This window comes from Microtus pennsylvanicus, chromosome 12, assembly GCF_037038515.1.
Source record: "Microtus pennsylvanicus isolate mMicPen1 chromosome 12, mMicPen1.hap1, whole genome shotgun sequence".
NCBI lineage: Eukaryota > Metazoa > Chordata > Mammalia > Rodentia > Cricetidae > Microtus > Microtus pennsylvanicus.
Genome location: NC_134590.1, coordinates 98,795,875 through 98,820,765, shown reverse-complemented (window position 1 = coordinate 98,820,765; position 24,891 = coordinate 98,795,875). Strand labels below are relative to the sequence as shown.

Below are 24,891 nucleotides of genomic sequence, written 5' to 3'. Positions count from 1 at the left end.
TCAGCAACTGTTGAAGTATGAAAGTTCTCAACCACTGTCCTGTCTCTCCCTTTCTGTACTGTGCATCTACCAGCTTGAAGCTTTGTCTATGCACTCAATTCCTGCACAGATCCCTCTCTATCTACAATCAAACACGAAAAGTCAGAGAGACTGGAGGTCACTCTAGCTGGTTTATTTTTCCTTCTCATAGACCAGTCAAAGCCGAGTCCTAAAGGCTATCCAGCACTGGGCAGCAGACGCAGGATTAGGTGTTTAAAGAAATACTCAATTAGATAGCATGAGGAAACAATATTACAAGCTCACAGACTCCCATGACAGAATGGCAGAGCCTTCCCCACACTCAACAAAGATCAGAGGCCAATGGCCAATACCCAGGTCACCACAAAGAACAACAGAACCTGTCTGGCTCATGGTTCATCCTTGTCCAAGCAGATCTGAAAGCTCAGCCAACCTGCTCTTCCTGTTCTGGGGGCAGTGGCTCCTACATTCACCATAGCATTGTTTGTGGTCATCCTTACATCTCCTTAGAGTGAAACAAGAGAATCCTGAAATGTTGCATTAACTCTTTTAAATCCTGAATTAATCTCCACTTTCCCGATTTCTTTTTAATAACAAAAATTGGAGAGTTCCATGGAGAATTAGATGGTGAAATATGTCCATTATCCAGCTGTTCCTGCACTAACCGTTGGTCAGCTTGCAATTTTTCTTGTGTTAGAGGCCATTGACTCACCCATACAGGGTCATCACTTTTCCATATTATCGGGTCTGCATGGAGTGCAGGTATTTCAGTGACCTCTCCTAAAAATACCCTAATCCTGCTCTAGAAGGTCTACTGTCTGATATGACAGGATCAATCTTTCTCTTATTATCTTTTCCTAGACCTTGATTAGGTAATAATCCTTGTTGAAACATCTGATTAGTAACAGCCGTGCTGGGAGACTATATACTCCCATTCTGGACATGATATCTCTGCCCCATAAGTTCACAGGTAAATGGGGAATAATATATGGCTTAAAGGTTCCTTCATGTCTTTCCTCATCTTCCCAATGCAGTTCATTGCTACTTTGTTCAGGATTTCTAGTCTGACCAATTCCTTGTAACTGTGTAATAGTCTCTGGTTTTGGCCACTTAGAAGGCCACTGACTGGCAGTTATGATGGAAGTATTGCGCCAGTATCCAGGAGGCCAGAAAATCTTTTTCCATTTATAAACTCTGAGGACCTATGGTCTGTACCCAAAATGCATCAGATGAACCAAATTCATCTTCTCTCTTTTCTTTTTAAGATCTCAACATAAAACCAACAATATTTAACCTCATAAAAGAAAAATTTTTAGAATTAACATTTAAATACATTGGCACAATTCTAACATAATCTCAGTGGCATACACATTGAGAAACAATAAGATCTCTTGAACTGAGAAGCTTCTGTATAGCAACGGACATAATCAACAAGATATAACAGAAACATATAACAGAAAAATATCCTCACCAATCACTAATCCATTTCAAAAATATACAAAGAACTCTGGAAAATAGTCACCAAAAGAACAATTAATCCATTAAAAATATGCAACAGACCTAAGCTGAAAACTCTCAATAGATGAACTTAAAATGACTGAAAACATCCAAAAATTGCTCAAATATAATATCCTTAACCATTGGAGAAATGCAAATCAAAACAACTCTGAGACTCCATCTTAGCTCTGTAATATGACCAAGATCAAAAACTCACAACTTATGTTTAAGAGAAACTCCTCCACTGCTGTTGAATTCTCAGAAAATTAGGCAACAAACCATTTTAAAACTCAGCTATCTCTTCTGGGCATATATACAAAAGATGCTCAACTATACAAGGACACATGCTTAACCATGTTTATAGCAGAATTACTTTATCATACATAGAATCTGAAAACAACTCAAATGTATCTCCTCTACATATATCATAAACGAGATAGTCATAAATATCATAAATATTTTTGAGTAACTCTAAATCACACAAATTGAAAAACTTGTATAACAAGAACTTTAAATCTCTGAAGGAAGAAATTTAAGCCATCAGAAAATTGAAAGATTTCCTATTCTCTTGTAAAGATAGCACCAATCATAGCAAAATTGACCATGTTATTGAAAGCAATCTACAGATCTAATGCAAATGCCCATTAAACTTGTAACAAAATTCTTCACAGACTTTGAAAAAACAATCCTTAACCTTGTGAGAAAAGACAAAAACTCAGGCTAGCCTGAACAATCTTAAAATCCTGTACAATCAAGGAACTTCTGAATGCATCACAATCTCTGACTTTAAACTTTACTAGAGGCACAGTACTGAAATCAATCCACCTTGGATACGAATTCACTTGCCTACAAACAGCAGACTTTTGACAAAAAGGCAAAATTGTGAAATGAAAAAGCATTTTAACCTGCTTATCTCAGAGGCTACTTTAATTTAAATCTGGCTTTTTTCTTTCAGTTGAAGCTGCGCTGCACAGCAGGGGGTAGAACACGGGCTCTCTTTGTCTGTTAGACTGCCTTCCTGAGCTCTGGCGGGCAGATTTTTAACTATTTTTTTATTTTAACTTGTAAATCATAAAATTAGGAGAATTTCTGAATCCTCTCCTCTGTTCTATAGACTGTGTGAGGTTAAATTTGCTCTCTAAACTAACTTTTGCTTCTCCTTGCCTTTTACTTACAGGTGGGTTAGATTAACTGGCTACACTGAGCACGTGGCACCTCAATCTCTGCAGCAACTTGGTGATTCTTAGGCCAAAAGTCATTTTTCCTTCACCTTTTCTACCCATTTAGCAAGCAATAAAAGTTACAATTCTGGGTCTATCATGCTTGCAGATTCTCAATAACTCTGCCATTGTTCTGCTCCACTTTAAGTTACCAAAATATATAACTGAATAATTTTTACTTATCCCACATCTAACTTATTTACAAATTTTTACTCCCAATTTAAATTTTGTCCCGCTTTTCTACATTTCTTTCTCTATTTTACATCTCTAGTTTGGAGCGCTCACTACTCACACATACACTGATTTCTTCTCTCGTGGGTTTCTCACGTCTGGTCACGTCTTCCTTGCTTTTTGGGGAGCGCCGATTAGCCTCACGTTCTCCTCCATCCATTCTCTGGTTTCTCTTGGGGTTCAGCAGACAGCATTTACCATCTCTCTCATGTTGTCTCTTCTCTGGGGTCATGGAGTTCGACGTTCAGCACCGTATTCCTTTTTCTTACTTCTTCCTCCGGCATTCGTCTCAGGGTTCAGGGGTCAGCTCCAGTTGTCTTTAATCTTGGGGTTCAGTGGTCAGCCCCATGTTGTTGGGCGCCAATTATGTCGGGGCCCGTGAGGATCCAACATAAATTCTCTGATTCCCTAACCCGGCTGGAACGGAGTTGTGAGGACCGACACAGCTTACACCGTCATCATGGAAAAGGCCAGATAGCCCCCGTTTATTGTCCAAACATTTTATATACCCACACCAAATTGAGCGGGGAGGGGGGAAAACACATTATGCCATCACCTAGGCAACCAGGTGCCTGGGGTCAAGTCACGTCCGTCTGGTAGGCCCTGAATTAGCATCTCTATAAGACACCTTCCAAATTACAAAAGAAAGGAAGCACCAAACATCTGAACTCTTAAGTCATCAGCTTCAGTCAAACATTTCTTCTCAGGTAATCCACATTTTAACAAAAGAAGCTAGGAGCAGGCATCCTGGCTTTTGTTTAGGGCAGAGACAGCTTGTTTGCAGAGCTATGTGATCAGCTCCGACCGGGCTAATGGCTTTTGTGCCATATCGAAATATGGGCCCACACTGAAAGAACCTGTAAACTTCCTACTACTGGGGCTCATTATTGCCACCCAGAGTCCATCAATAGCTAGGACCACCTAGCTGGGATTCAAGACAATAGCAGTTACCACAATTCCATATTGGTAGTTAGTGTTACCTCTTCAGAGGAAGGTGGGATAAGAACTGGAGGTAGAAATCAACTATACAATTTAGGGAAGAAGAATTGAGGAGTATCTGCTAATTTTATTTAAAATCAAAAGTTGTTAAGAAAGAACAAAGATTCCACTTGCAGTTACAATCAGTTCTTTATCAGCTTGGAAGCTGGAGAAGAGAAAATAGTAGAATCTCATTTGTAGAGTTTTTCTGTGCTTCTGCCCCTAACTGACATATATTTTAGACAAATCCTTGGGTGTGTGACTTTCTCTATGAATACTGATCTAGAGCACCACTAAGCATCCTCTGCCAGTAAAGAGAAAAAGATACATGGCCCTTGGTTTAGCAGAAGAAGATGGCAGTTCTTTGACTTTTCTCAATTTCTACACAATCTTTGATGCTGGTAATCCTGCCATTTAATATCTTCAGTCACTGATAAGGTAAAATAAAATAAACAAAATATATCACAATCTATAATAGTAATCAAGCACATAATTTTGAATACTAACATTTTCATTCATGGTCCAGGTTCCACAATGTCACAATCAAACAAAAAAAACATAGAAGAAAGCTTCCAAAGTCCTGCAACTGAGTTTACTTTAAATTACAACCTACATTTCTACCTAATACCAGATGCATTTCTACAACTAGTCCTTGCTAATGGTCTTGGTGGGTGCCAAATGGGAGTAACCCAAAGATCTTTACAGCTGCTTTGGCAAAGACTTCAGCCTTAATTATTTACCAATCCTCTGGGTGCTTGAGAGGCCAAAGCATGACCAGATTCTACAGACTGTCAAAATCTATTTAAATCAGTGTTTCTCAACCTTCTTAATGCAGCAACTCTTTAATACAGTAGCAACTCTCATGTTGTGGTGCTCCCCAACCATTAAATTATTTTCATTGCTATTTCATAACTATAGTTGTTTTACTGTTATGAATTGTAAATATCTTTGTTTTCCAATTGTCTTAGGCAACCCTCCCAAGGAAGTCTCAAACCAATAGTTGAAAACTGCTGATTTAAAGTTTTCTTTAGATCAAGGAAGAATCAAAAAGATCAAGAGTGGTCAGTGATCCAGTGACTGAAGCAAGCATATATCAACAAATGAAGATTTGTTTAGGAAAAGCTGCAATTGAAGTTGGTGAGTGTCTATGAAGACAGAGATAAAGGGGAATTTTAGTTAAGTATTAAAGGAATTCTCTCTACACAGGGTTCATAAACACTTAGTAAGCAAAGCTCAAGCCAAGTATTTAAAGAAAATCAAGTTGTTTATTTACTTATTTATTTTTAGTTGAAGATAGTGGTATGTCCTGATTTCAATAATGTTTGCCTTTTGATTGAATTTAATAAGAAAACAGAGAAAGGTCATAAGAATGGGGTCCTAGAATTGTCAAAATGTTGCAAGGTCTATTCCATAGCTTATATTTGGAGCAATCTTGGCTTTGAACGGGATAATAATATCTAAATTGGATAGTGTCTACAAAAATATTAACTCCAGTTTCAGTTTATGGAGTTCACTGAATACCATGCTGTATATGCCCAGGGAAAAAATGATGTACTCAATCTACAAACAGGAATCCACAACCAACTAGACCCAGGTCAGTTTAAACTACATCTTTTCCTCTAAATTTTTAAATAGATTGACTTATTCTCACTGAATAAGTTAATACACTTAAAGATTAGTATTTTCTATGAAAATTAATAAGTGTGACACGATAACATCAAATTATCTTTAGAAAATACTTTCTGTAATTCATCTAAATCAGGTAGTATTGGGAATAAAGGTATTTCTATAACATCTCATAAGTATACTGTGAACCTTGTAACCATTTGAAGTTTTCCCGCTGCTCATGATTTCCACAAGTCACTTTGAAGTTAGGATTTGTGAATGAAGTAAACCCATTGAGAACTATTAGCAACAAAGCTTCCATCTACAAGAGCCATAAAAAGAATTGAGACACTCAGGGACTTAGCCATCATGAAAACCAAATGTATTTTTTCTCACTTTTATTGGGGGTAAGAGGTCAGGATTCTTTTCTTGGTAGCCAAAATGCTGTAAAAATTATGTGGCATTTTTGACAGATAGTGAGGAAAGAAGAAAAAATTGGACAGAGAAAGATTAAAATCTGAACATTGACAGCTCTTGAAAAGCCAAATATAGTCCATTTAAAAGAATATACTGCTATAGCCTCAAAATTTTTGTCGCTTGACAATGAAAACTACAAGTTCATCTTATTTTTCACTGAAGTTATTCTGAAAAATGAAAAGCTTATGATATTATCTAATTCTCTCATTTATGTAATATCATATGGTTACCTAAGCCTCTGCTATGTCATTTGTAAATGTGAGTGTGGCAGACAGTTTGGCCTAATAGAAACATATTACTAAACTAGATATGTTAGAAGTTTAAATTCAAACACATTTCTTTATAGATTCTGAGTGCCCCTAAGAAGGCTTTGTACCACTTACATGTATTCATTCGAAGATATAGATGAAAACAACATGAAAGGGTAGGTGTGAATTGGGCATTGAAATGAGGGACATTTAGATTACTGTAACAAAGATAGATCTGGGACATTCAGAAATGACAAAGTTCAGTCTGCAGCAATGTCTGTCTTTAGGGGTATAGCATTCTTGTGATAGAGAGGAACAATAGGACACAGAGTGCATGTGCTTTCAATTTAGGAAGATTTGTTTTAGTATGGTGTCCACAGGTGACTTTCTTAGAATACTGCTATTTCCAAATTGACATTAGTAGAGAAACATAACTTCAAAATCATTGATATTGCTATTTACCCTCCAAAACAACACAATGAAATATGAGGGACTGGTTAGAATTTGGAAGTAACCTATGTTATTAAGTATGACTGTTGGGTTTCATTTTATTGAAAATAGATATTCTTCCCTCATATAATACATCCCAACAACATTTTCACCTTCCTCCATTCCTCCTAGCTCTACCACCACCTCCCCACTCTGCTCCCAGACCCATTCCCCTTCATTTTCCTCATCAGAAAAGAGCAGACCTCCAATATCAATAATCAAACAGGACCAAACAGTATACAATAAGACAAGGTAAAAGCACTCATATTGAGGCTAGACAAGGCAAACAAATAGGAAAAAAGGGGGTTCTTTTAGTAATTTTAATGTCCTGTCCTTATTCTGGGAAAACTCATTAGAAATGATACAACCTACTTCTGTTCTTTATTACTGCATGCGATATGATACTATCAGCAAAGGTGAGAAGTAATGCAGCTACATCAACTTCTGGGACCAGAAGTAGTGAGATGATGGAGTATTTCAGTGTTTCTTTTTAAATATCATCACTGAGACACCCTATGGTTTCTTTTCAGATGACCATATGCTCAGAGCCTTAACTAAAGTGAAGGAAAGGATGAAAAATGTCACAGAATTCATTCTCCTGGGCTTGACTCAAGACCCAGATCTGCAGAAACTCTTATTTATTGTGTGCTTAGTAATCTATGTGATTACACTGGCAGGTAACACGCTCATCTCAGTCACCATCTTCATCAGTCCACCCCTTTCTACTCCCATGTACTTTTTTCTGTCCTACTTGTCCATCATAGATGGTTTCTACTCTTCTTCCATAGCACCCAAAATGATCTATGACTTGATCTCTGAGAGGAGCAGCATATCCTTCAATGGCTGCATGACTCAGCTTTTTGCTGAGCATTTTTTTTTGCAGGAGCTGAAATCATCTTGCTGATTGCCATGGCTTATGATCGCTATGTAGCCATCTGCAAGCCCTTGCACTACATAACCATAATGAGCCGACCTTTGTGTGTATTCTTGGTGGGAGCTGCTATAATTTTGGGATTCATCCATGGAGGAATACAGATTTTATTTATTGCCAAGTTACCATTCTGTGGCCCAAATAACATCAACCACTTTGTATGCGATTTAATACCACTTCTCGAGTTGGCTTGCACTGATACTCACATTCTTGGGCCCCTGATTGCTGCCAACAGTGGGTCACTGTGTTTCCTTACTTTCTCTATGTTGGTTGCTTCCTATATAGTCATCCTTCACTCCCTGAGGAATCACAGTTCAGAAGGTCGTCGCAAGGCCCTGTCTACCTGTGCTTCTCATGTAACTGTCGTTGTCTTATTCTTTGTACCTTGTTCATACCTGTACCTAAGACCTATGACTTCCTTCCCCACTGACAAAGCCGTGACTGTATTTTGTACTCTGGTGACACCTATGTTGAACCCTTTAATCTATACCCTCAGAAATGAAGAGGTCAAAAAGGTTATGAAGAAGCTCTGGGGTCAAATGTGCAAAGCTGGTGATCCATAAGCCTGGTGATTTGTGTTTTTAAAAACAATGTCTGATGCTGTTTCTTGGATATTTGTTCTCCTTAAATTAATAAAACTTAAGATAGTCATTTTTATTCTGCTTCAAAGTTTAATTGGCATAATCACTATCTTTATTGATGATGTGGTTTCAATACAATAGACAAAGTCTGTATTCAAATCAGGGTAGCAAGTTTTCCAACCCCATTAAAATTATTTGTCATCCACTTGCATTGAGACTCTTTAACTCCCCTTTGTTCTTCATAAAATACATAACAAATTGTTGTGAGCATAGTCACCCACTGTATTTAGAACTCACTGTTCCTAAATAAGTGTATTTTGGTTCCCATTATCTATTCACCTAATTATTCCTCTTTTCCAATGCTAGCCTCTGTGACTATTGTACTCTCAACCTCAGTGAGATCAAATGCTTTGACTTTGACATATTAGTAAGAATATGCAATGTTTGGCTTCTTGTGTTTGCCTAAGTCTTTTACATCCTGTCCCCCTGACTACCCTTATTCCCACAAATGCTAGGATTTCATTCATTTCATGGTTGAATAATATTCCAATCTGTGAATAAACTATATTTCTTTTTTTATTGAAAGAAAAAAAAAAAAGAAATTCCTGCCTCCTCCCAGCCTCCCATTACCCTCCCCCTCCTTCCACTCTTCTCCTCCTCCCTTCACTCCTCTCCCCCTCCCTCTCCAGTCCAAAGAGCAGTCAGGGTTCCCTGCCCTGTGGAAAGTCCAAGGTCCTCCCCCCTCCATCCAGGTCTAGGGAGGTGAACATCCAAACTGGCTAGGCTCCCACAAAGCCAGAACATGAAGTAGGATCAAAACCCAGTGCCATATTCTTTGGCTTCTCATAAGCCCTCATTGTCCACCATATTCAGAGAGTCTGGTTTTATCCCATGCTTTTTCAGTCACAGTCCAGCTGGCCTTGGTCAGCTCCCAATAGATCAGCCCCACTGTCTCAGTGGGTGGGTGCACCCCTCGTGTTCCTGACTTCCTTGCTCATGTTCTCCCTCCTTCTGCTCTTCATTGGGACATTGGGAGCTCAGTCCGATGATCCAGTGTGAGTCTCTGTCTCTATCTCCATCCATCGCCAGATGAAGGTTCTATGGTGATATGCAAGATATTCATCACTATGGCTATAGGATAGGGTCATTTCATGTTCCCTATCCTCAGCTGCCCAAGGAGCTAACTGGGGACATCGCCCTGAGCACCTGGGAGCCCCTCTAAGTTCAAGTCTCTTGCCATCCCTAAGATGGCTCCCTTAATTAAGTTATGTGATTCCCTGCTCCTCTATCCAACCTTCCTTTCTCCCAATCATCCCGTTTCCCCAAGTTCCCCCCCCATTCTCCCCTTCTTACTTTTCTCACCCCATCTCTCCTTACCCCCATCCCACCCCATCCCCAAGTTCCCAATTTTTTGACCGGCAATCTTGTCTACTTCCCATACCCAGGATAACAACTATATGTTTTTCTTTGGGTATACCTTTTTATTTAGCTTCTTTAGGATTACAGATTATAGACTCAATGACCATTATTTGTGGCTAGAAACCAATTATGAGTGAGTACATCCCATGTTCCTCTTTTTGGGTCTGGGATACCTCACTCAGGATAGTGTTTTCTATTTCCATCCATTTGCATGCAAAATTAGAGAAGTCATTGTTTTTTACCGCTGAGTAGTACTCTAATGTGTATATATTCCACACTTTCTTCATCCATTCTTCTATTGAAGGACATCTAGATTGTTTCCAGGTTCTGGCTATAACAAATAATGCTGCTATGAACATAGTTGAACAAATGCTTTTGTCATATGATAGGGTATCTCTTGGGTATATTCCCAAGAGTGGTATTGCTGGGTCCAGGGGTAGGTTGATCCCGAATTTCCTGAGAAACCGCCACACTGATTTCCAAAGTGGTTGCACAAGTTTGCATTCCCACCAGCAATAGATGAGGGTACCCCTTCCTCCACAACCTCTCCAGCAAAGGCTATCATTGGTGTTTTTTTATTTTAGCCATTCTGACAGGTGTAAGATGGTATCTTAAAGTTGTCTTGATTTGCATTTCCCTGATCGCTAAGGAGATAGAGCATGACCTTAAGTGTCTTTTGGCCAATTGAACTTCTTCTGTTGAGAATTCTCTGTTCAGTTCCGTGCCCCATTTTTTAATTGAGCTAATTAGCATTTTAAAGTCTAGTTTCTTGAGTTCTTTGTATATTTTGGAGATCAGACCTTTGTCTGTTGCAGGGTTGGTGACGATCTTCTCCCAGTCAGTAGGTTGCCTTTTTGTCTTGGTGACAGTGTCCTTTGCATTACAGAAGCTTCTCAGTTTCAGGGGGTCCCATTTATTCAATGTTTCCCTTAATGTCTGTGCTGCTGGGGTTATACATAGGAGGCGATCTCCTGTGCCCATCTGTTGGAGTGTACTTCCCACTTTCTCTTCTATCAGGTTCAGTGTGTTCAGATTGATATTGAGGTCTTTGATCCATTTGGACTTGAGTTTTGCGCATGGTGATAGATATGGGTCTATTTTCATTCTTCTACAGGTTGACATCCAGTTGTGCCAGCACCATTTGTTGAAGATGCATTCTTTCTTCCATTGTATGCTTTTAGCTCCTTTATAAAAAATGAGGTGTTCATAGGTTTGTGGGTTAAAATCCGGGTCTTTTATACGATTCCATTGGTCAACTTCTCTGTTTTTATGCCAATAACACACTGTTTTCATTACTGTAGCTCTGTAATAGAGTTTGAAGTCAGGGATGGTAATGCGTCCAGAAGTTTCTTTATTGTATAAGATTGTTTTCGCTATCCTGGTTTTTTGTTTTTCCATATAAAGTTTATTATTGTCCTCTCAAGATCTGTGAAGAATTTTGATGGGACCTTGATGGGGATTGCATTGAATCTATAAATTGTGTTTGGTAGAATTGCCATTTTTACTATGTTGATCCTCCCAATCCAAGAACAAGGGAGATCCTTCCATTTTCTGGTATCCTCTTCGATTTCTTTCTTCAATGTCTTAAAGTTCTTGTCAAATAGATCTTTCACTTCCTTGGTTAGAGTTACCCCAAAAATATTATGCTGTTTGTGGCTATCATGAAAGGTGAAGCTTCTCTGATTTCCATCTCTGCTTCCATATCCTTTGTGTATAGGAGGGCAACTGATTTTTTGGAGTTGATCTTGTATCCTGCCAAATTACTAAAGATGTTTATCAGCTGTAAAAGTTCTTTGGTGGAGTTTTTGGGGTCGCTTATGTACACTATCATATCATCTGCAAATAACAAAAGTTTCACTTCTTCATTTCCAATTCGAATCCCCTTGATCCCCTTATGTTGTCTTATTGCTATTGCTAAAACTTCAAGCGCTATATTGAAGAGGTATGGAGAGAGTGGACAGCCCTGTCATGTTCCTGATTTTAGTGGGATGGCTTTGAGTTTCTCTCCGTTTAATTTGATGTTAGCTGTCGGCTTGCTGTAAATAGCTTTTATTATATTTAGGTATGACCCTTGTATCCCTAATATCTCCAAGACTTTTATCATAAAGGGATGTTGAATTTTGTCGAATGCTTTTTCAGCATATAATGAAATGATCATATGGTTTTTTTCTTTCAGTTTATTTATATGATGGATTACATTGATAGATTTTCGTATGTTGAACCAGCCCTGCATCTCTGGGATGAAGCCTACTTGATCATAATGGATAATTTTTCTAATGTGTTCTTGGATACGGTTTGCCAGTATTTTGTTCAGGATTTTTGCGTCGATGTTCATGAGTGAGATTGGCCTGTAATTCTCTTTCTTGGTTGAGTCTTTGTGTGGTTTTGATATCAGAGTAACTGTAGCTTCGTAAAAGGAATTTGGCAATGCCTCTTCTGTTTCTATATTGTGAAATACATTAAGGAGTATAGGTATTAGGTCTTCTTGGAAGTTCTGGTAGAATTCTGCATTGAAACCATCTGGTCCTGGGCTTTTTTTGGTAGGGAGGTTTTTGATAACAGTTTCTAATTCTTCGCGATTAACAGATCTATTTAGGTTGTTCACCTGTTCCTGGTTTAACTTTGGTATATGGTATTTATCTAAAAAAGTGTCCATTTCTTTTACATTTTCCAGTTTTGTGGCATACAGGCTTTTGTAGTAACATCTAATGATTCTCTGAATTTCCTCTGTGTCTATGGTTATGTCCCCTTTTTCATTTCTGATCTTATTAATTTGCATATTCTCTCTCTGCCATTTGATTAGTTTGGATAGGGGTTTATCAATCTTGTTGATTTTCTCCAGGAACCAGCTTTTTGTTCCATTGATTCTTTGGATTGTTTTCTGTGTTTCTATTTTATTGATTTCAGCCCTCAGTTTGATTATTTCCAGTCTTCTACTCCTCCTAGGTGAGTCTGCTTCTTTTTTTTTAGAGCTTTCAGGTGGGCTGTTAAGTCTCCAATGTGTGCTTTCTCCGTTTTCTTTAAGTGGGCACTTAGTGCTATGAGCTTTCCTCTTAGGATATAAACTATATTTCGTAATCCAGTGTTCAGTTGATGGATATGTCATCTTATATTAGAAATATGTATAAATTGACCAGTCTGGCACATTAAGACAAGTAGGGACAGTGGAAAGAGGCCACATAAATCTAGGTATTTCCACAATGCTCAATTTCTTTAAGATGAGAAAAATAAGTAAATACAATCTAAATTCAACTTGAACTAATCATCACTTACCAATACAGCCATATAGTGCAATTTTTACTATTTTCTATGACAATAAAGTTTCAAGGGTTCAAACAATTATTATATTTAATATGAGAATATCAAATATCATGCAATCTATTTTTATCATATTCAACATACACTCTATTCAGATCCTTCCCAACCTCCGATACCCCCAATTTCATGTCCTTTTTATTAATAGCACACTGAGTCAAATTTTTGTTGCCTATACATACTTACATACATACATGAATACATACATACCTATTCACACATGAATATATATGCATGTATGTAGTCATGGTTGTGGGACATCTATTGAAGAATGGTGACTTTGCAGAGGTCATAGCCTTACAGAAGACTGTCTTTCCCTTCCCCTGAAGCAGTCAAGTCTAAATAGCACCTCACTTAGATGTTCAGGCTTGTGAACCTTTCTTTCTATATGCTGGATTGTTGACTGTTAGGAAATAGACCAGCATTAACTCTGTTGATATTTTATGGTCAGCACTGCAGCTAGAATGAGAAAGGAAAAGTAGTGTTTATCAAATAACTTTCTATTTTCCTAAGTTTAAGAGGTTTTCAAATACTCCTCTGAAACAAAAACAAAACAAAAAACCCACTTTTTTCCTTAATACGTGGAGACTACATTTTCACAGAATGGACACAAGCTATTGTCTTACAGTTGTCCTAAATGTCTGAACAGTCTTTGAAATTGCTTTTAACTGATTATTAATTTATCATTCCTGTTTATTTACTTTTATGTGTGTAGATGTTTTTTCCACATGTATGTCTGGTTGTCACACATGCTTTCAGAGGCTAGGAGATGGCATCAGATACCATGGAACTAGGGTTACATGGTTCTGAACAACCATGTGGGTGCAGAGAATTGAACACCATTCCCCTAGAAATGCAGCCAGTGATAGCCACTGACCCATCTCTCCAGGCAAAAATTTATTTCGTAAATCTCTTGAGCTTTAATTTTCAGCATATTTTGTAGGTAGGCTTGCTTTCACATTGGCTGTGGCTGAAAATGCTTTAGTCTTAGAATGGTAAAGGAGACTGGAATGATGGCTTTTAGGTTGTAGACACTTACTAAAATAAAGTATTGCCCCAAATATTTTGTGGTCTTCTAAATCTTTTTTTAAACTTTTTTACATTTTTCATTCAATTATTTACACTTCCTTCCCTCCTCCCAATCCCCTCCCGCTCTCCCACACCCCGCTCCTCCCTCTCCCACCCTGTTTGAGAGAGGGCAGGGAACCCTGCCCTGTGGGAAGTCCAAGGTCCTCCCTCCTACACCCAGGCCTAGGGAGCTATGCATCCATATAGACTAGGGTCCCCAAAAGCCAGAACATGCCATAAAAACAAGTCCCAGTGCCTTTATCAATGGCTTCTCAGTCAGCCCCTATTGTCAGCCACAATCAGAGAGTCCAGTTTGATCACATGCTCATTCAGACCCAGTCCAGGTGGTTTTGGTGAGCTCCCATTAGATCAGGCACACTGCCTCAGTTGGTGGACCAACCCCTCGCAGTCCTGACTTCCTTGCTCGTCTTCTCCCTCCTTCTGCCTTTCAACTGGACCTTGAGATCTCAGTCCATTGCTCTGATATATTTTTACACAAGTCCTTGTGTGTGTGACTTTGTCTATGACTGCTGATCCAGAGCATAGTACACCATTCAGCATCCTCTGCCAGTAGAGACCAAAAGATACATTCCCCTTGGTTTATCAGGAGAATATGGCAGTACTATGGTTTTTCTTAATTTCTGCACAATCTTTGACTCTGGTAATTTTGCCATTTAATCTCTTCAGTAACTGGTAAAATAAATAAAATACATCACAATCTATAGTAGTAATCAAACACATACTCTTGAATACTGACATTTTATTCCTAGTCCAGGATCCACAATGTCACAATCAGCAAACAAGACCAAGAAGGAAGCTTCCAAAGTCTTGCGACTGAGTTTAATCTAAACTACAACCTTGATTTCTACCTAATGCCAGCTGAAATTCTAAAAGTAGTCCTTACTAATGGTCTTGGTGAGTGCCAAATGAGTATAACCCAACGATCTTGACAGCTGCCTTGGCAAAGACTTCAGCCTTAATTATTTACCAATCCTCTGGGTGTTTGAGAGGACAAAGTATGACCAGATTCTACAGACTGTGGAAATCTATTTAAATCAGTGTTTCTCAACCTTCTTAATGCAGCAGCCCTTTAATACAGCAGCAACCCTCATGTTGTGGTGCTCCCCAACAATTAAATTATTCTCATTGCTATCTCATAATAGTAATTGTTCTACTGTTATGAATTGTAATGTAAATATCTTTATTTTCCAATGGTCTTAGCCAACCCCTCCCAAGGAAGTCTCAAACCAATAGTTGAGAACTGCTGATTTAAAGTTTTAAGATCAAGGAAGAATCAAAAAGATGAAGAGTGGTCAGTGAGCAAGCGACTGATGCAAGCAAATATCAACAAATGAAGATTTGTTTAGGAGACGCTGTTATTGATGTTGGTGAGTGTATATGAAGACAGAGATAAAGGGGAATCTGAGTTAAGAATTAAATGAATTCTCTGTTCACAGGCTTCACAAACACTTAGGAAGCAAAGCTCATGCCAAATATTTAAGGAAAATCAAGTTGTTTATTTATTTATTTTGTAGTTTAATATAGTGGTATCTCCTGATCTCAACCATGTTTGCCTTAAGAATGAATATAATAAGAAAACAATGAAAAGTAATAAGAACGAGGTCCTAGAATTGTCAAAATGTCCCAAGGAGCTGTTTCATAGCTCATATTTGGAGCAATCTTGGCTTACAATGGGAATCAAATGGACAATAATATCTAAATTGGAGAGTGACTAGAACAATAGTAATTCCAGTGTCAGTTTATAGAGTCTACTGAATCCCATTCTGTATGTGCCCAGAAAAAAAGAAACAATCATGTATTCAATCTATAACAGGAATCCAGAACCAACTAGACAGGTCAGTGTAAAATACATCTTTTCCACTAAATTTTTAAATGGATTGAATTATTCTCACTGAAGAGAACTTGTAGTTCTATATCACTTAAAGTTTAGTATTTTCTATGAAAATTCATAAGTGTAACATGATAATATCAACTTATTATAGAAAGTACTTTTCTGTAATTCATCTAAATCAGGTAGTATTTGGAGTGACGACATTTCTATAACATCTCACAAGTATACTGTCAATAGTTCTCTTTGTGACCATATGAAGATTTCCCTCTTTTTTTATTTTTTTTGAAGATCTCTTATAATGATTTCCACACCGTCACTTTGAAGTTAGGATTTGTGAATGAAGTAAACCCATTTAGAACTATTAGCAACAAAACTCCTATTTTCAAAAGCCATGAAAAGAATAGAGACACTTAGGGACTTAGCCATTCAGAAAACCAATGTGATTTTTCTCACTTTTATTGTGAATGAAATGTCAAGATTCTGACCTTGGTAGCCAAAACCGTTGTAAAAATTTCATGACATTTTTAACAGATAATGAGGAAATAAGAAATAGACAGGGAAAGATTAAAATTTGAACACTGACAGCACTTGAAAAGCCAAATTTAATTCATTTAAAAGAACACATTGCTGTATAGCCTCAAAATTTCTAGCACTTTACAATGAAAACTACAAATTTATATTTTTTACACAAGTTATTCCAAAAATTAAAAGCTTATTACATTAACTAATCCTCTCATTTGTGTTCTGTCAATAATAAATTTATGATTACCTTAGCCTATGATGTGTCATTTGTAAATGTGAGTGTAGAAGACAGTTCAACATAATAGAATCACATTACTAGACTAGATATGATAGAAGTTTAAATTCAAACACATTTTCTTTATAAATCCTGAGGGCCCATAAGGAGGCTTGTACAACTTACATGTATGTATTCATTCAAAGATATATATGAAAAGAACACAAGAGTAGGTGTGAACTGGGCATGAAACCAGTGGCTATGAAATGAATGGCATTAAAAAGAACTGTAATAAAAACAGGTCCTGGACATTAAGAAAGGAAAAAGTTCAGTCTGCAGCCATGTCTGTCTTTAGGGGTATAGAGAGGAACAATAGGACACAGAGTGCAGGTACTTTCAATTTAGACGGATGTGTTTTAGTATGATGTCCACAGTTGACTTTCATAGAGTATTGATATTTTTGAATTGATTTTAATAGACAAAAATAAATTTAAAATAATTGATATTGATATTTACCCTCCAAAAATCACAATGAAATATGAGGGACTTTTATAATTTAGAAGTGTCCTATGTCATTAATTATTTGGGTTTCTTCTTATTGAAAATAGATTATTATCTCATACAATATATCCCAATGACATTTTCTCCTTCCTCCCCCTCTTCCTAGCTCGTGAACCACTTCCCCACTCAACTCCCAGACCCACTCCCCCTCATTTTCCTCTTCAGAAAAAGAGCAGAGCTCCAATAGACAATGTCAACAGGACAAACAGTATACAATAAAACAAGGTAAAAGCACTCATATTGAGGCTGGACAAGTCAAACCAATAGGAAAAGGGATTCTTTCAGTATTTGTAATTTATGTCACTATTCCATGGAAACTTATTAGAAATAAAGCAAACTACTTCTGTTCTTTATTACTGCATGTGATGTGATACTATTGGCAGGGTTAAGAAGAAGTGCAGCTACATCAGATTCAGGGACCAGAGGTAATGAGATGATGGAGTATTTTAGTGTTTCTTTTAAAATAACATCACTGAGACACACTCTGGTTTCTTTTCAGGTGACCGTATGCTCAGAGCCTTATGTAAACTGATGGAAAGCATGAGCAATGTCACAGAATTCATTCTCCTGGGCTTGACTCAAGATCAAAATTTGAAGAAACTCTTATTTATTGTGTGCTTAGTAATCTATGTGATTACACTGGCAGGTAACACGCTCATCTCAGTCACCATCTTCATCAGTCCACCCCTTTCTACTCCCATGTACTTTTTTCTGTCCTACTTGTCCATCATAGATGGTTTCTACTCTTCTTCCATAGCACCCAAAATGATCTATGACTTAATTTCTGAGAAGAGCACTGTATCATTCAATGGCTGCATGACCCAGCTTTTTGCTGAGCATTTTTTTGCAGGAGCTGAAATCATCTTGCTGATTGCCATGGCTTATGATCGCTATGTAGCCATCTGCAAGCCCTTGCACTATATGACCATCATGAACCGTTCTGTGTGTGTTTCCTTGGTGGGAGCTGCTATAACTTTGGGATTCATCCATGGAGGAATACAGATTTTATTTATTGCCAAGTTACCATTCTGTGGCCCCAACACCATCAACCACTTTATGTGTGATTTAATACCACTCCTCGAGTTGGCTTGCACTGATACTCACACTCTTGGGCCCCTGATTGCTGCCAACAGTGGGTCACTGTGTTTCCTTACTTTCTCTATGCTGGTTGCTTCCTATATAGTCATCCTTCACTCCCTGAGGAATCACAGTTCAGAAGGTCGTCGCAAGGCCCTGTCTACCTGTGCTTCTCATGTAACTGTCGTTGTCTTATTCTTTGTACCTTGTTCATACCTGTACCTAAGACCTATGACGTCCTTCCCCACTGACAAAGCCGTGACTGTATTTTGTACTCTGGTGACACCTATGTTGAACCCTTTAATCTATACCCTCAGAAATGAAGAGGTCAAAAAGGTTATGAAGAAGCTCTGGGGTTAAATGTGCAAAGCTGGTGATCCATAAGCCTGGTGATTTGTGTTTTTAAAAACAATGTCTAGTGCTGTTTCTTGGATATTTGTTCTCCTTAAATTAATAAAACTTAAGATAGTTAATTTTCTTCTGCTTCAAAGTTTAATTGGCATAATTAATATGTATATTTATGATGTGGTTTCAATATAATAAACAAAGTCAGTATTCAAATCAGAATAGCAAGTTTATCAACCCCGTTAAAATTATTTGTCATCCACTTGCATTGAGACTCTTTAACTCCTCTGTTGTTCTTCATAAAATACATGACAAATTGTTGTGAGCATAGTCACCCACTGTATTTAGAACCGACTGTTGCTAAATAAGTGTAGTCTTGTTCCTGTTATCTAATTTCATCTTATTCTTCCTCTTTTCCAACCAGCCCAGTGTCTGTGACTATTTTACTCTCAACCTCAGTGAGATCAAGTGCTTTGACTTTGATATATTAGTGAGAATATGCATTGTTTGTCTTCTTGTGTTTGTGAAACAGTGTTTGTAAATGTGTGTGTCTTATTGCCCATACACACACACACACACACACACACACACACACACACACACACACAGGTATTCACTCTCATTTCCATTCAAATTCCAAATTCTATTTTGGGGAAATAAAGAAAACACTGTTTTAAGTACTTTTCCAGCCCACAAGACTGTTGTACATAAAAGTTTCAAGCATTGCTATTCTCTTTCCATTTCTTGGCATGTTTTCCACAAAATTTAAAACTGAACTTTTACTTTATTTCAAGTCTGTAGTCTTTCATTTCCTTGTCTAACATGAACCAAGCTCCAATTAACATCAGTTATTGTTCCTTGCATATTGTCTCTCCTTATACTGGGCGTAGCCTAAGCACAAGTGCTCATCTGGGGGCAAGGAAACAGCATCAGGAAGGTGTAGATGCCTAGGCTGCTTTGTTAAGCTGAAGAATGAACACTTTACACCCAGGGTGTAGTCACCACCTTTTAGGCCAGCAGAGGCTTTACAAACTTTTTAGCTGTATCTAGTGTTATATATCAAAGAAGCAGTAATTGAAGAGTAGAGAGAAAAAATAAAAATGGTTGAAGAGTAAAGAAGTCATGGTGGTAAGATGTAGAGAGATCCGCAGGAAGGCTAACTTCAGACAGGATGTGTCATGAGTGCAGACGTGCTTCAATGTGTGGAGACACGGGAAATTCTTAGCAATGGGAGCAGACTTGCAACAGAGTATCTTGGATTTTTTGAATATTTATTTTTTATTTTATGTGTATGTGTTAGTGTCTGAATGTGTGCATGTGTACCACATATACGCCTGTTGCCTAAAGTGGTCAGAAGAAGGCTTTAGATTCTCCGGGAACCAGAGTTACAGGCAGCTATGAGTTGCCATTTGGGTGCTGGTAACTGAATCTAGGTCCTGTTGTGAGAGAAGTAAGTGCTTTTAACTTCCAAGTAATTTGTCAAGCATTAAAATGCCTTGTTTTGAGAGAAAAGACAATTATCATTTTCTGAGCGTTGAAAGGCAACATTCTCACGAGTACCAGGTCTCTTTAATTTTATTTTTGCATTTGTATTAATCATATATAAATGCGTTCGCATGTGGAAAACTCTCGTATTTTCTGTGTCTTGAATAAAGAAAATATGATGAATTTGATAGCATTTCTTCAATCATGTTTGATATACACAAACATAAACCACAATACTCAATAATTTTTCATATTAATATTATAGCATACACATATATATACACATACATGTATGATGCACATACATATTCATACACACATCTATATACATATAAACATATAATGCATACAATACACCTACACACATATATGTATAAATATACATATATACACCTGCATACATGTTCACATATACACATATATATTCATGTATATAACATATACATACACACACATACACACACACTGTTTCTTTGTTCATTTGTTTGTCATTTTATTTCTGGGTTTTTTTTTTTTTTGGTTTTTCAATACAAGGTGTCTTTGTGTAGCACTAGCTGTCCTAAAACTTTCTTTGTAGACCAGCCTGGCCTTGAACTGAGGAATCTGTCTACCTCTGATTCCTGAGTACTGAGACTAAAGTTGTGTACTACCACAACCCAGCTTATTTCTGTTTTTTATTTCACCAAGGTCTGGCTATGTAACCAGGATGCTCTCAAACTTAAGATCCTCCTATCCCTACTCCTAAGTGCTGGTATTACAGTCATATACCAATATAACTAATTATATCTGTGTTCAACCTATTTTTTCAGTCGATATTGCTTTCCAGACCATCTCTGTTGGTGCACATAGACCTGATTTAATTTTCTTTGAATGACTATAAAGTAACTCATCATATCTAGTGTATATTATTAAAACATTCCCTACTTGATTGTTTATGTGTTGTTATTTTGTTATTGTTGTCTTGTCTATTTTTTGAGATTTGTTTATTATGAATACAGTGTTCTGCCAGCATATATGCTTATTTGACAGAAGAGGGCACCAGATCTCATTATAATGGTTAGGAGTCACCATGTGGTTTCTGGGAATTGAACTCAGGAACTCTGGATGAGAAAACAGTGCTTTTAAACTTTGGGCCATCTCTCTAGCACCCCTGTCCCAAAATCTATTATTTATTACCAAAAGAAAAAAAAGACAGTTCTGTGGTGAATACGGTTGTTTGTAATTCTGCATGTATATGCATGAGATTTTTGTTAAAAAAAATACCTATAGGCAAATCAAACAGCTTGACTTCTGTATTTGATAAATATCATCAAATGGCTTTCTATACAACTATGTCACTAACAGAGTGTCAGATAGCTGCTAGTCCTCGTTCTTGGCAGCACTGACATTGTCATATATTTTAGTCTTATGCTGAAGTTGTGCATCTTTGACAATATATATAAACTATAAAATATATTAATACTTTTAAAAAGTAGAAAATACTATCATTCACTGCAGCTTGAGTAGACAGAAAAAAGATAATGCTAAGTGGAAGAAACCATACATATCAAGGTAAGTAAGACACGATCTCACTTGGACTTTTGTCGATTATTCATGATCACTACAGCAATAAGCATAGGAACTAAGATGGAGAATCTGGCTTGTCTCCAGAGCCTAGCTCTTGGCCTGTCTGAACTAGTGTGAAAGCAATATTGCCAATGTCACAAAGGACGATGATGGATATGATCTGGTATGCCCACAAGACTCTTTATATGTGACTAAGCCTCAAGGATTTTCATATGTGCTTTTTCTTCCTTTTCTGTAGCTCAATTATCACACAGACCCAACTTGTCATGCCATTTAATGACAATGATACTGCTTTCGTATGTCTGGAAACTGCGTTAAAAGTTTTGTCTAGATCATTTGTTGAAATAACACTGGGAAACATAAATTGTCTTCACATATTTTCCAAGTTTATTGAGATATACACTTAATACCTTTAAAAAGTAGAAAACCCTGTCATAATGGGTTATAATTTCCCAAAAATAACTGATTGAGTTTTGAAACTAGATAACTTTGAAAATTCAATTGACCACAACAGGTGACATAGTTTTTTTTATTTCTAAACCAATAATGAAAATCCAGGTCATATATCTTAAACAGCAAGTCCATAATAAAACTGTGCAATTTCAGCCAAAAAGATTGTAAGCCCTAAAGCCTATGATGATGATAGGATGGATAACTGTAACAAGGTGATATTTGGGAGTGAAAACAGCAAACTTTAGTTGTTTCATTTAGAGAAATAGAGTCCCTGCTATTACCTTCCTTAGCACTCAGGTACTTAAAATTTCTGAGTGTGTGAAGAGCTTTCTCATGGCATCTTTCACCTCTTCATTTCTCAGAGTATAAATGAGTGGATTCAACATAGGTGTCAGAATACCATAAAATACTGCCATGTTTTTGTCTATAGGTAAAGTAGTTGATGGACGCATATAACTAAATATACAGGGCACAAAGAACAAAGCAACAACGGTGAAGTGGGCCCCACAGGTAGACAGAGCTTTCCGTCTACCCTCTGCACTGTGGGACCTCAAGGAGCGCAAGATGACAATGTACGAGGCTGCCAGCATGAGGAAGTTCAGCAGGCAGATCACACCACTGTTGGCCACCACCAGCAGGCCAATGACATGTGTATTGGTGCAGGCCAGTTCCAGTAAAGGGTACAAATCACACACAAAGTGATTGATTACATTGGGTCCACAGAAGGGCAATTGAAGAACCAGAAAGAGCTGAACCAATGAATGCAGGAAACCACCCAGCCAAGCCACTGCCACCAGCACACCACAGAGGTGCTTGGTCATGGTGGTGGTGTAGTGCAGGGGCTTGCAGATGGCTACATAGCGGTCAAAGGCCATCACTGTGAGCAGAATGATCTCAACACCTCCAAGGAAATGAGCTCCAAAGAGCTGGGCCAAGCAGCCCTCATAAGAAAGAGTTGTCCCTTCATACAAGGAACCAGCAATGAGTTTAGCGGCCAAAGAAGAGGAATAGCAGGTGTTGATAAAAGATAGATTGGAAAGGAAAAAATACATGGGGGAAGCAAGGTTAGAGCTGAACGTGATAGTGACCACAATAAGCATGTTGCCACAAACTGTGACTGTGTAGATAATCAAGAATACCACAAAGAGAGTTCTTTGGACCTCTGGCCTCTGGGAGAGTCCCAGCATAAAAAACTCTGTAATATTGTGTGGTATTTCCATTGACTCCACGGGTACTGAGTGTGTAATTGCAGTGTCTCCTATGAAGTAAAAATAAACATATGTGAGAGAATTAACTCCAGGGGTTGGGAATGTTGCAATGTTTGTTTTGAATACTCCACTCTTCTCTTAACATGTGTCTTTCTAAAAACCTTAGACACATTTATTCTGTTATTCATTAAATGTTAGCATATGCCCTTTTCTTAACTGGGCACGAGTTATTAGCTGTAAATAATGTCTCATTATCCCAGTTTCTTTAGTTACAGCTTTGAATGAACTTTTTAGCCAGTAATTTTCTAGCTCCAAGTGAGATGCACCTCTGACCGTTTTCATGGTCAATTTGATGGCATTTGAGAAAATATTTAAGCTCTCTGACAACCTCTGGTAGTCCACTCCTTTCAAACGAAAGCATTCCACTAAGATTATTCAAGGATGCTTGCTTTCCTCTGTGTCAGTCTGTCTGATGGTAAAGCTGGCTGATACTGAAGGAGGAGGAGGAGCAGGCAAGAAACCCAATGTGGAGATTTGCATGCCCCACTCTTCTCTTCTGTTCTTTTACTATTGTGCTTACCCATCCCAGGCTGTGGATGGTATATAAGAAGCCAATCTAATTTACTATCCCTGCTTCCATGTTTTATATTCTTCTGGGTTTTGCTTGTCTCGCCTTACTAAAATCCACCTAGTTAAGTCTGCTATTCCCTACAATGACTACAAGGCAGACCTGAAATTTGTAGAAACAATTTTCACCTCCTTGCAATAAAGTATAAACAGTGAAAAGAGACCTTTCTGATTAGCACATTTTTTTCTGCAAATTTAAAAAACAATCTTTTTTTTTTTTGCCTTGTCTTGCCCTTTAAGGCAAATTTTCTAGACAGAAGCCCAGACAGCAATGGCAGAGCAAACACCTGCATGAGCTTAGCCCTCCCCAAGATCTTTCCAAACTGCACTACATACATCAGATTATTTAACCCTCACAACATGCCCACAGAGTAAGTTCTCACCTTGTACAGGAAGAAAACAAGACACTGCATTCAACAACTGTGGGTTGTCTTGAGCCCATTCACTACACTCTATCTCCCCTAGCTTTTAGAGATTCATTTTGTTTTGTTTTGTTTTGAGTAATACAAATAGAAAATTTGTGGCAGATGTAAGACTTGCACCCAGGCAGTCCTGTCACAGTGTCTGTGGGCTGGACTGTGGACTGGTTGGTTGATATCTCTATATTTGAATCCTGCCATTGTCAATTGTTCTTAATGGATAATGGACAATTTTTCAAAGCCTCAGTGTTTTTACCTATAAAATAAAAGCAAGCTTGCTTGCAATTATTGTGTATCAATATTCAAAGCAGGGCTAACATTTTAAAATGAAAGAGATCTGGAACAGCCAAATGTTCAGAAAGGACATGAAAGCAGTGCATACTGTGTGATTATAAGAAGCTGGATGTGATCAATGTTCAATAAATAATATCTGTGACTGTTACTATGATCCAATATCATGAACAATTCTTAGTGTGACTAAAGGA

At 37.7% G+C, this 24,891-nt stretch overlaps 2 protein-coding genes and 1 pseudogene across 2 annotated transcripts; 2 read left to right on the top strand and 1 right to left on the bottom strand.

Annotated features, from left to right (window-relative positions):
* Nucleotides 1–7,328: 7,328 nt before the first annotated feature.
* LOC142832946 (olfactory receptor 4C45-like) lies at nt 7,329–8,257 on the top strand (annotated as a pseudogene).
* Nucleotides 8,258–17,757: 9,500 nt separating this feature from the next.
* On the top strand, nt 17,758–18,663 carry LOC142832861 (olfactory receptor 4C45-like). Its single transcript, XM_075943646.1, has one exon. The coding sequence runs from the start codon at nt 17,758–17,760 to the stop codon at nt 18,661–18,663; it is 906 nt and encodes a 301-aa protein (XP_075799761.1).
* A 3,782-nt stretch (nt 18,664–22,445) lies between these two features.
* Nucleotides 22,446–23,372, bottom strand: LOC142832860 (olfactory receptor 4C3-like). The gene has a single exon (XM_075943644.1). It carries the CDS (start codon nt 23,370–23,372, stop codon nt 22,446–22,448), a length of 927 nt encoding a protein of 308 aa, XP_075799759.1.
* Nucleotides 23,373–24,891: the final 1,519 nt, after the last annotated feature.